Source organism: Tachypleus tridentatus, chromosome 7, assembly GCF_004210375.1.
Source record: "Tachypleus tridentatus isolate NWPU-2018 chromosome 7, ASM421037v1, whole genome shotgun sequence".
Lineage (NCBI taxonomy): Eukaryota > Metazoa > Arthropoda > Merostomata > Xiphosura > Limulidae > Tachypleus > Tachypleus tridentatus.
In genome coordinates, this window is record NC_134831.1 from 140,934,715 (window position 1) to 140,948,175 (window position 13,461).

At 33.2% G+C, this 13,461-nt stretch overlaps 1 protein-coding gene across 1 annotated transcript in view; it reads left to right on the forward strand.

The window, feature by feature from the left end:
• The window catches only part of LOC143256759 (HEAT repeat-containing protein 3), an 84,848-nt gene extending 80,274 nt beyond the window's left edge, over positions 1 to 4,574 (forward strand). Inside the window, exons 14-15 of the mRNA XM_076514411.1 lie at positions 2,438 to 2,611; positions 4,279 to 4,574. Coding sequence (XP_076370526.1) covers positions 2,438 to 2,611; positions 4,279 to 4,395 — 291 coding nt within the window. The 3' untranslated portion in view covers positions 4,396 to 4,574. The remainder of the gene's footprint in view (positions 1 to 2,437; positions 2,612 to 4,278) is intronic.
• Positions 4,575 to 13,461: the final 8,887 nt, after the last annotated feature.

The window sequence follows — 13,461 nt, forward strand, 5'->3', positions numbered from 1 at the left end:
ATCTCCACTCATACAGGTTGTGTGGCCACTTACCCATTTTTATTAAACTTTTTTTTAATGGGCCAACAGTTCCAAGTCCATGTGGATTTGACACTTTCCTGTTCTTTCATATAGGAACTTGGAGTCTCTCAGGACTGTATGTCGAGTGTTACACATTTCATTATAAAAATTAATGTCATCAGTGGACAACTCCCCTCTACAGTTGCAAATGTCTGTGTGTTAATGTCTTTCACATCTCATGTCAGTTATTGAACAGAAGCCACAGATTGCCCTCAGTCACTTATTGAAGTGGATAGCAGCAAATGGTTTTACCTTTTCTCATTCTTAAAACCGTTTGCATACACTTCTGCATCCAACAGGGTATTCACCCAGATCTCAAGCTCTGTCTCGAAGAAGTTGTGCTTTCCATGGTCCCTGAGGCAAAGTTCCTGGGGCTTATCTTTGACTATAGGCTGATCTTTATTCTACACATCAAGCAGCTACATGTCAAGTGTACAAGGGCACTGAACACCCGAAGTGTCCTCTCTTCCACCTTTTGGAGAGCAGATCGATGTTCTATGCTAAATATCTATCATGTCCTTATTTGATCAAAACAGGACTAATGGTCTCTGGTCTATGGCTCTGTCAGGATCTTAGCCTTGAAGATGTCAGACCCTGTTCATCATCATGGTCCTTCTGCACTTCTCCAGTCCAGAGTTTGTACACTGAGTCTCATGAACCTCCTCTACACCTTTGCCTTTTGCAACTGTCTTTACTGTATGCTTCAAAACTTTGATTCTTACCACAGCATCTCACCTGGATTTGTGTTTTCCTTCATCAATGGGGCATGCATTTTCAGAATTTATGGTCTGCCATTGTTCCTTTTGGCCTTAGTATCCAGGCACAGTTGGATGAATTGGATCTGTTCTTGGATAACATAGCTGTATCCACTGCTCATCCTATCTCACCGTGGCTAATCACCATCCCCAAATGTGGCCTTTCTTTGAGTCATCTGAAGAAGACAGATACTCCTGACTGGAAGTGCTATCTTTTATTTGCTGAATATCTTTCGAACCATCCTTCATTCCCATTTTTATAGATGGTTCTAAATCAGGTAACACTGTGGACTTTGCCATGGTTTGTTGTGGTTCAGTGATTGTACACAGAATCCCCTCTACAGTTTCTGCATTCACTGCTGAATTGTATGCCACTTCTCTTGCCCTGGATCACATAGAAACTATGCAGTACTCAAACTGTACTATTTATACTGACTCGCTTAGCTCTCTACTGGCCCTGGAATCACTTCACATTAGTTCTCACCCTGTTTTTGTCAATATTTAAAACCAACTGGTCCATTTCTTTCTATCATCTACTTCTATCGAGTTTTCCTTGAAACCAGACCATGTTGGTATTCATGGGAATGAGCTCATTGACATTGCAGTGAAGTCTGTCTGCTCTACTATTGCAGCCATGTGTGTCCTATACATGGACTACGGTCCTGTATTCAAGGCTTGGCTCCGTGCCAGTTGGCAGTCGACTTGGAGTGAGCAGTGTTATAACAAGCTTTTCCAGATCAAACCTTTCATTGCTCTTTAGATATCTTGCTTCTTTAAGGATTGGAAGGAAGAACTTGTTCTGGCTAGGCCTTGCATTGGTCATAGTTTTTTAACACATCACTTTCTTTTATCTGGTACTGATGCAACAATGTGTGATCTGTGTGACACTAAAGTCACAATAGTCCACATTTTAATGTGCAGTCATTATGACTGAGCGTGACAACACCATTTTAAACATATTATTACCATGGGTTCATCTTTGATGTTGGACAGTGTCTTTGATGATGGTGACACTGTCCACCTCAGTTGTGTTTTTAAATTTTTAAAGTTCATTGGCCTTTTTAATTTTATTTAAATTTTTAATTTGAAAGTTGGACTTTGTTATGTCTTAGTATGATCTCTTTTTACATACTTTAATAATTTTACTTTTATTTTTACTTTTTTTACTGGTTGTTTGATGCAGATAGCTTAGTTGCTTTGCATTAAATAACAAGCCGTCCAGCCAGATGCAGAATGTGTGCTATATGGAGTATCACCTAAGAGTTGTTTTTTAGAGTTTACCCTCTTTTTTCTTCTTTTTTGCTATTTACAGTAGCATCTGGTGAGTGTACTTTTACCCAGTATACTAGGCTACTTCTGTATCTTTTTGTTCATGATAGAACAATGACTATATAAGAATACACAAAAGGAATTAGTATATGTATTGTTTGAGATAAATTTAATGTAATCACTTTAAATCAAATAATTGTTTTTTTAATGTTATTGTACTAACTATGCTTTTTCTAGTTTTCACTGAACTAACTTATAAAACGTACTTATGAAATGTGTTTAAAAAGTTGACCAAAAGTGTGTTTTGGTTATACCTTTATTTGTGGTAATTCATAATAGTATTTTCTTTCTAGAATGTTGGGTTGTTCATTCTAGAAATCATTCACAGAGATTCAGGTCTCAGGACTACAGCAGAAGCTTTGGATGCAATATTTGATGTGTTTGGTGAAGACCATTTAGACCCAATAGCACAAGAAATTGGTTTGGTTGACAAACTCAGACAGTTTCTTCCTGTATTGGTAGCTAAGGTAAGATACTTTTATAAATCAGTAATGAAAACAATTGTTTTAAGTGCTTCAAATCTAACCAGTGTAGCTTGGCACTTAACATATTTTTTTAAGTTTTATTCACAGATATACTCGATTTGCTCTTTAAGTCTAAATTAAGGTAGACACTATTTTATTAGAATTTCCACAAAAAGTCATAACTTTTCTCTCACTTTCAAAATTTTCCTTTTTTGTCAGGCCTGCATAGTCTAGTGATTATGGCATTTGACTTGCAATCTGCATTTTTTAAGTTCAAATCCTTGTCACCAAACCTGCTTGCTCTTTCATCAGCAGGGACATTATAATATCACAGTCAGTCCCACTATTTTTTTAAAAAAAGAGTAACCCAAGATTTGGCAGAAGGTGGTGTTGACTATAGTTGTATTTCCTGTAACTTATCACTACAGAATTAGGTATGGCTAGTGCAGATGGCCTTTGAGTAGATTTGCAGTATATTTGGAACAAATAAACAAACATATTTTTCCCAAAACTTCTGTAAAACTATATTTTTATGAAATATAATTTTACCTGTATAAAGACATACATTGATTTATCACTTCAATAGGTAATAATAAGCCAAATATCTTTTTTCCCCTAATGGAAACTGAGAGAAATGTTATGCTCTTTTGACTTTTGCTGATAATAATGCTATGCTATAAGTTCATGCATTTTTATAATTTGATGTCAGATTGGTCATGTTATTTCAAATAGTTATATCTGTCTCTCTATCACTAAAATGTTTTTGTATGGTGAATGAAGTAATGGCAGAATTAACAATGTGGTTTTTTAATTTTTACAAAAAGGAAAATGGAAATTTTCTTGACTTTTGGACCAATGATGGGCTTATGGACAAACTTCTAGTTTGTCAAAGTAAACTACTGATTGACAGAAACACTTAGGAGACAAAAGAATTACTAAAATTTGTTCAATATTTTAATCCTTGGGAGACTGGCCTGTGATTCAATACTTCACAATGCATGTTTTAGTTTACTTTCTATATAAATACCTTTAATGACCTTATAAATCTCTATATTTTAGATTAAGACTGTCCTATAATATAACAAACACACTTCAAGGTCTGTTTTTAGTGGTTTTTTTAAACTTTATTTAATGAAAATTGTTTAAGAGCAGCAAAGGTATAAGCTAATAAAACAAAACTGGTGTAATATAGTTGGATTTTTAAATAATTTATTATTGCTTTGTGTAAGCTTGAATTTGAAATAAATAAGCATGTGATGAAGATTATGATGAACAATGTCATTTTGTGTATTTTGTGTTCCTGCAAGATCTTAGATTAGTCCTCATAAGGTTCAGTTTTGGTTTTGGTTTTCAGAAGACTTAAGTCAAATCTAATTTACTGCATTACTGACTTTAGGTTGTAATAATTGTTTTGCTTTTGCTATAAAAATGTTCCTATGCAATTATTAAGATTTTGTTTCTTTCAAACATCTTAAGTTCTTATTCCCACTGGATCAAGAAATATTTTCGAAGTGACATGTTTGTGAGTCACTAACAATAGTCAAATATTTCATTTTGATTAACTGAGAAAAGACTAAGAGTACATCAACATTTGATATATGTATTATTTTCATACCACATAAATATGGAATTTATGTCATCACTGTTAAATGACGTTTTTCTTCCACTAGATCAAACACCAGAAGAAATCATTAGGAGAGCATACGCTTATTATAATGACAGCCAAAACCAATCTTGTACGGTTCATCCAGTACAAAACAAAGGGTTCACAAAATGGCCACCAATGATGATATCCCTTATTGTTTATAGTAATTTTTTGTACTCATTTACTTTTGTAAGTATTATTTTAAGGTATAATTGAAGGAATAATGGTTTCGATTTTTACATTTGAAGACAGGATGATTTACATACAGAATGAAATGAATCAAATTTCTGTAAGTTTGAATGAATAAAAACCTGTTACAGATTTTGTGACCTTTCTTTTTTTTACCCTAATTTGATACTTTTTTGTGCTATTTGCCATTTAAGGAATGTCCAAAATAAAGTTTTTATTAATCTTTTCGCTAAATCATACGTGTATAAAAGTCTCAAAATGTGAATTTTATTGTTAATTTTGTAGAAATGACAAGTTCAAAATGTTTATCATAAAGGTACAAATATGCAGTGAAACACAAAATTACTTGCTTAATTATCTATGTTATGGTTATAAATTGAAACTCAAATCAATAATAATTTGAAACGGAGCACAAAAAATATAGCTTGTTTTTTAATTGATTTTGTATCACATGTATCATAGTTAATTTATAAAATAATTTTCTTGTAGTCAATTTCTCAAAGATGCCATTTTTCCAATAATAGATGATAAAAGGTATATTACATATATACATCCATACAAGGAAACTGCTAAAATATAAGTTTGAAAACTGAAAACATGGTTGCTAACACACATTAAAAGTCTTACATAGAGTTGAAAATGACAAATAAGTTGAACTTCAACAAAACCTTTTTTTCAAGATCAGTGAGAAACTAAATTAATTAAAAAAGTATCTATATAACTAATGAAAATAATTGAAACAGGTTTAACTCAAAAGTTGAACCTATTATTCAAGCTACAAAGATTTTATTTAACTCTCATCAACACACCTTGTAATAAGCTCTAGATTGAATTTCCAAAAACTAGTTGCATTACAACTTTTATTTAAGTTAGCATGTAGTATGAACAACATGAAAATGTATGTATTCTAAAGGAAATATGTTTACAAATCAAGCAATTACAAAATCACATCGTCCTTAGTATACAAATAAGTAGTATGAAATCATTCTTTATATAAAAAGTGTATCAAGAAAATTTTTATTATACTCTTATATTAAAATCATTATCTACCAATATATAATGAGATTACCATAATATTGCAAAATTCAACTGAAAACTGAAATTGTACGTTGTGGGTTCCTTTTTGTCAACCAGATCCCAAACCAAATCTATCTTTATAGTAGCCTATGAATTGAAAATCCAATAAACAGGTTATTACGGTCATCAAACAAGGTTTTTATAAAATAGGGCATTATAAGCAGTGGTCACAGAGAACGCTTGTTGACGAATGAGTTATGTGTATGTACATACCACAGTGATGTTATAAGCAAACAGATGGGATGATACTGTAATACTTTGATGAATTATAACAGTCTACATTGTGAAATAAATGTTTATAAGTTTGTTTCATAAACTATAGGGCAAACTGCATGTAGAGTGATAGTCAACAATGGTATTGGTTCTGCATGGATCCCATATGAATATTAGATCACAGCCACATACTCTATCTGCCTGTTTCAAAAAATAGTAGTTTCTGCTTCACAGTTACATGAATGGATATAGATTAATAATGATTATGATTATGTAAAAACATATAAAACTGAGGAAGTTGTTGGTGCCCATGTAGACCACAGCTGTCCTGATGAGGGTTAATTGGGTGGACTCTTTATTGAAAAGTTTTAAATACGGGTGATGCTTAGCTAAAACATGAAATTAAGTTGAAGAAATTTTGTGTCCAATAATTTAATTGCATTTTTGTGTTTTGATAAAAGGAAGTCTCCATGTGTTCATGGATACATACAGTTAAAAGATGTTTGGTTTTGCCAACTCAGTTTTGGTGCTACCACACACATGGGAGTAAACTATCCATCAACATGAATTTTTTCAAATGATAAAAAGTGTTTCATCATGTATAAAATTTTAGAGATAATTCTTAGTTGAATATTTATATAGTATTTATATAACAGTTTTGTGACCCAACATTTAAGAATTAAGCACTGCTTACCTAAGTAAGAAAGACATAAATATGTGGCATATTCAGGTACAGTCATTCACTTAGTATTTCTAAGGAGACTGAGTTTTCTTTCTAAATAGTCATAAGAGATTGTTTTAAAAAATGTCTTGAGATATCCCTTTTTCGAAGAGAAGGAAATAAAAGTTTTATTTTACTGTGTAGAGAGAAATAAGAAGAAAAACTGTTAAAAGCTTCAGTAAATAAAAAAAGTGGTTAGATTACATTTGTAGCTAGAAAGAAACTGTTGAAGCAGGAGTAAAGGCTAGTGAAGGTTTGCTTGTGGTAAGTTGACATATATAGGAAAACTTTCAGCATCGTCATTTATAAGACTATCTTAAGAAAAGTAGATCATAGTTCTCAATTTCTATAGTAGAATTTATGTTAGAGTGACAAGACTTAAAGTATTTTAGAAATTTGAGTGCATGACCTTTAGAGCAAAATATAACAAGTATTGTCAAATATCTTTGATAGTATATCGGTTTAATAAATTCAACCAGACAGTTCTCAAGTCATGATTACTTATAGTAATAGAAAAAGTCACTATCTAGGGTCAGGCTGAGGTATGACCCCTTTGCAGTGTCATTTATCTGGTCAAAAGGATAATCATTGAACAAAAAAGGGGGAGTATTGGTTATAGAGATGCAAAGAGTTGTTTACTATTTTGAAAATTGAAATCATTTATTAGATATAAGTCATTACTGAAAAGAGAGACAGATGTTGATAGTTTCATTGACAGGAACATTGGTAGAAAAACGAAGTTGTGTGAAGGCTGGTCATAAAGTTATCTTTTTGACGTGAAGCAAAATAATGTGGTTAAAGAAAGCAAGTCATCATAAATAAATTTGTTGTAAGGGATTACAAGAGGAAATAGGAATTTAGTCAGTTGGTAAGAATTTGTGCAAGCAGAAAAAATTGCAGGTCTAATTTACCCAAAAGGGGACCAAAGACCATCAGGAAGGGTCACCTATTTTATTCACTCACACCTTTATACAATAATGTGTTGTCTATCTCTCAGTTAGACACTAAAAGTGATGTCCCACAAAAAAGGATGCTTAACATTGCAATTTGAAGGTGATGTTAGCAAAATGTGCACATTCCATGACACATGAGAATTATGCACTTTGTAGGCTACAACATAGCATGATGTATGAACTTCAAAAGCAAGAAAAAATATATTCATTACTCTTAATTTTGATTTTATTTACTCTTGAAACAGAACACTTTGGGGACCCTGTACAATTGCATCTATTATTAGGTATATTTGATTTACATACTTTTGGAGGGCCGTATACTGTTTTTTTAGGGTTTTTTTGGTTTTTTTTGTAGGCCAAGAATGATGTTCTTGATGAATGTTTCTGAGTTTGAAATATTTATTTCAAAGTGTAGGTTGTATGTTTGATGGAAGAAAAGTGAAAGATACTCACTTCAATGCATAACACCTACCATGAAGCATGGGGAAGACAGTGTGATGGTTTTGGGGTGTTTATCTGCTGAGGCGACAGGAGATGTTTGCAGCACAAATACCATCAGATGGTGATTGTTATAGTATATCCAGGGATTTTTATTATTGGTAAAAACTTCTGCCACCAAGATGATAATGACCTGAAACTTACATCCAACCTGTGCAGAAATTATTTAGCTTAGAGAGAAGGTACTGGAGCCATTTAAATGATGCAATGGCTTCCACAAAGCCCATATTTCAACCCAGTTAAGCAGATATATGATTTGATTGATCAAAAACTTGATAAATCAAAAGTTACTTTCAAAGAAACTTTATGGGAATGTATTAAAGATATTTGGAGTAAAATTCCAAAGGACACAATGCGTAAAGACTACCTACAGTTGTTAAAAGGGGACACAAAAAATGTTAAGTTTTTGCTGAACTCAATCACTTCCAGAGAGTTTCTGTTGTACTAAATATGAAGGTTAATAAATCTAATGTTTCATTTGTGATTTACCTTCTATTGTTCTTTGAAATTAGTCTGAAATCTAATTTTTGATTTTGTCCTAACAAATTTGCAGAGTACTGTGGGCTTTATGCATCAGTTCGAGTATAAATAGGTAAATATTGCTTTTTATTTTAGTACAAACTTTTTATGATTTTTGTCAACAATTTTATCAAATATTTATATTGTTTTAAAAACTGAGCACACAAGATAATGAATTCATTATTATTCATATTGCTTCAAGATATTTATAAACTAATTAACTTATTTAATAAATTGTGTTAATCATTCATTTGTAAATTTCTTTTCCTTACCAAAACATGAATTTCAGTGGTGAAAAGTAATTAATATTAATAATTAATTATGACACTATTGTGTATGTTATTTCAACACTTAAACTTTTTAGGTTATTAGTAGCTAGTAAAAGATTACACGAAAAAATAAAAAAGCGTTGATATTTACAGCATACGTGATGTTGACCATTCACAACATTTCGAGCTCTTGACCAAGGATCAATAGTGGCCCAAGTCGCTGTATGAATATAAAAAAATAGCTTGCTTTGTTGTTGTTGTTGTTGTTTTCAATTAAGCACAAAGCTACACAATGGGCTATCTGTGCTATGCTTACTACAGGTATCGAAACCCGGATTTTAGCGTTGTAAGTCCGCAGACATACCGCTGAGCCGCTGGGGGGCGAAAGCTTACTTATTAATAGGTAGAGTTTTGTTTGTTTGTCTTGGAATTTCGCACAAAGCTACTCGAGGGCTATCTGTGCTAGCCGTCCCTAATTTAGCAGTGTAAGACTAGAGGGAAGGCAGCTAGTCATCACCACCCACCGCCAACTCTTGGGCTACTCTTTTATCAACGAATAGTGGGATTGACCGTTACATTATACACCCTCACGGCTGGGAGGGCGAGCATGTTTAGCGCGACGCGGGCGCGAACCCGCAACCCTCGGATTACGAGTCACACGCCTTACGCGCTTGGCCATGCCAGGCCCTAATAGGTAGAGACCCTCGGCTTAAGCAACACGAGTTAATAGTAACTTTGCTTTATTAGTTATAAATTAATGGCTCTTGTTTATATAAATATAATTTATGATAGTGAAATAAACTATCCTTATGACTCTTCAAGGGACCTTCTTTTAAAAATTCCAAAGAAATATGTTGAGTAAGTTCGATTTAGTATGAGTAGCAAAGTTATTTAGAGCCTCCACTATAAGAAAGCAGCAACTAGAGGTATGTTCAATTTGGTGTTAGATAATTTTGTGTTAACAATCTAATTACGGTTGATAATGAATTAAGTGCATTAGATACTAATAACATTTCTCCAATTTAATAAACATCGCGACGAAACAATTCTTGTTCAAGTAGTTCATGATACATGAAATAGCATCTCGACCACAACGTGTGAAGTATAACTGATGATCCCTGGTATTGTGCGAATGGCCTCGTCATCACAGAATATAGCAATTATAGTGGGGTCAACATATTGGCTCTTCTTTACGTTCACCTATAAGTTCTAATAATTACCTATAAAAGAAACTTTATAACTTTTACTAGTTCAATAATTTTCAGTTAATTCGTTTTTTTTTTTTTTTTTTTCGAGATTTTCGTACAAGGTTACACAAAGGATAATACTCGCATAGCCTCCCTAATTTTGATCTGTTAAGACTAACCAACAGCATCTACTGCTTTTTCTGACCAAACAATAGGTCTTAGTCATCATCCGTATGGCACATCCATAAGTGTATTTACCCGACTTAAAAGTTCCACTGACAGATCGCAGAGGAAAAGCAAGAAACTTGTCTCGACGGAGGATCTCGACTCAACAACACTGTAACATCTCTACACACACACACACCTCGCAACTGTGAGTTACAGAGAGGGCAATATGCAAAGGACGTTGACACTAAATCTGAAACCTGTTCCTTAAAACAACAAATAGATAAGTCTGGCATTGGTTATTTTAAAAAATAACAGAATATAGCAATTATAATGTGGTCAACATATTGGTTCTTCTTTACGTTCACCAATAATTACCTATAAAAGAAACTTTATAACTTTTACTAGTTGACACTAAATCTGAAACCTGTTCCTTAAAACAACAAATAGATAAATCTGGCATTGGTTATTTTAAAAAATCGAATTAGGGTATGCTTTCAATTAAACTCAATGGTATTAATTGTTAAAAAAAACAGAAAACGTTTTAGCAAACCAAAAGGAAGAAAACTATTGCCTAACAAAAAATGGCAACTTACAGCAAGTAGCAGTGAAGGTGAAGAAGGTATAAGTATGGCCACCGAGATGGCTGACACTAATACGATACAATCAAACTAGTTTGAGCAAGAATAGGAAAACCAACCAAAAACTACAAACACACCCAGAGAATCGCAATTAGCAACACCTGAAATCCGAATTTAAAAACTGTGAGAATCAAAGTTCTTGCTAAGTGCAGTGTATTAGTCAAAGGTTCTGAGGAAGCTGGCCTAAACAGTCTTCACAAAGAATGGCCTCCAGCCAGAATACATCACATTTCACTAACCAAGACCAAAACAAATATGAAAGCCTTTGTTATCATGAGTATTAATTATAGCATTGAAATAGAACAAATTTAAAATAAAATTACAGAAAACGATTTTTCTTTCACCAAATGAGAGAGAACCAGAAAATAACACCAAAACAAACAAACGTGGTAAAAGATGTCATTGTTCTCTGGTGTCTGAGATTCCAAGTGAAAGAAGCAAAAACAAACGCCTTATTTGTAACGCAATTTTACAACTGCCCTCGTTACGGGCACGTTAAGGCCTTTTCTAAATTTCTCTGACGATTTGTTTCCTGTGGTGGGAAACAGAGTACATCTGAATGTAGAAAAGGGCGTGAAAACCCTCTATTGTAATGCAATCGTAGCCACACTACAAACTACAAAGATTATATAACTTACAACATAATATCGAACCAACACAATCCAACAAAATAAACCAATTGTAAAAAAAAAAAAAAACGACAACAAAAACACCTCTTTGCCCCATCAATACAATTATCAAGAACATCTTCTCAGATCTACAGCAGGTGTGTTTCCACCAAATAACAAACAGATAAATACGAACAAGCAAAACTAAAAAGTAAATGAACGATCGCAGGGCAACATTTAAATAAAATTACAAAAGAAACAACTAATACGTAAAATATCTAGAAATAATTCACTGCTCATATAAAAGTTGAAACAATCACCCATTACTTGAACGTTCATTATATGGGATGATAAATTAATCTTATGAAAAGTTGTGATTTACCAATGAACTGTTTGCGAAGTGTTATTCATAACCAAATGAAATAAAGTAGCAATGAAGTAATAAATGTTATTATATTGTATTCGTGGACATGGTTCTGCAGAGGGAAGAACAAACTGCTTGAATATTATGTTTTAAGCCTTGTTTTCGTAAATTATTTGCTAGTATATGTCGGTTTAAAATAGAATTCGTACAGGAGGAAGAGGTCTGAATTACACCTAATTCTCCCAGATTGTGAACAACAGGGCAAACACCAACAAAAATACATAATAAAAAACATATATATTTTGGTAGTATTATGACAAAGACTAACTTCCAATATTTGCAGAGGAATTAACTATACGTTACTTTTAAGCATTTTTCTATAAAATGAAGTAATTAAACAGTAAGAAAAATTAGTAAGACAAGGGGGAAAAATTAAAAAGTCTAAATAATAAAATAATATGCTATAGAAGTGTATGTTTTGAAACTTCAAGTCAGCTATGGTGTATGCATAAGTGTCTCCCAAAAAAGGCTTAATCTATTTAATCTATGAAAAAGCATCTTATACACTAGTTATTTTTACATCACCTTCAATCTTACTGTAGACAAGGTGTTCAGTGTATCACGTGAGATAATCAGGTATGTGATAGAGAGACCATCACCAAATTTGGTATATGATTACTCATAATTCTAGTAGTAGCAAGATTCTATTGGGTGTAAAGGATTGAATAAGCTTTTAGTTTTGTTATAACTCGAATGCCACGGAAACCCGTAAAGAAATAATAAAGTTGATCAACTGACGGGGCACTACCTTCAACCGCACTAGCACTCAAGCAAGTCGAATACAAATAGAACACTTTAAGGCAGTGGGATGTAGTTCATATAAGGAAACACTTCGGATCAAGGAAACTTTATGTATTACATGAGCTTACGTATCTTAAACACATAGCACGAGGTAACATAAACTAATATATTCTTTCTTGCCTTATTAATTCACCATTTACATTTCTCTGAATATAAGAAAAATTCCGATAGTAGGTGAGTTAGTCTGTTATTTACGTATAACAAGTTTGTGAAAAAAAAACAAGTTTACCCGTGAAGTTAAAAACTAAACGCTTGTAGTGTGAGGCGTAACAATGTAGAGGTGATTATTATATCTCGAAAGTATTTGTTGTGGATCTCAACGGTTGGGTTATAGCTATCACTTGATTTATATAGAACTAAAGTGGAGATTTGACCTATCAAATAAGCGTCATAAATTTCTAGCGTTGTGTTCTCCCATAAGAATTCATTCATCATATGAATAATTACCAAGATATTAAAACATACAATGTTCAGTGTGTGTTTTTCTTACAGCAAAGCCACGTCGGGCTATCTGCTGAGCCCACCGAGGGGAATCGAAACCCTGATTTTGCGTTGTAAATCCGAAGATATACCGCTGTACTAGCGGGGGGAAACAATGTTCAGACGTTTCTTACTTTAGTTTACTCAATACTTGGTTTATATTTGACATATTAATGTGTAGATAGCATAAAAATTGGACATGGTACACGGCTGATCTTCTTAAAAACTTCCCGTTTCTGCGAGCACCCCTCACCCCCACCCCAACACACACATCTGAACATATCTATCGAGGAATTTTCTTTTTCATCTGAAGCATGTTTCTGTTTTGTGAGTTTTTGGTAACGTCTATTTTTTCACGATACGGTTGTTGTTTATGACACATATCTATCTCTATTTGCAGACTGACGTGTTGAATGAGGAGAACAGAAAGTGTTGCTGTTTTTAGTTGCTAAGAAGATCTCGG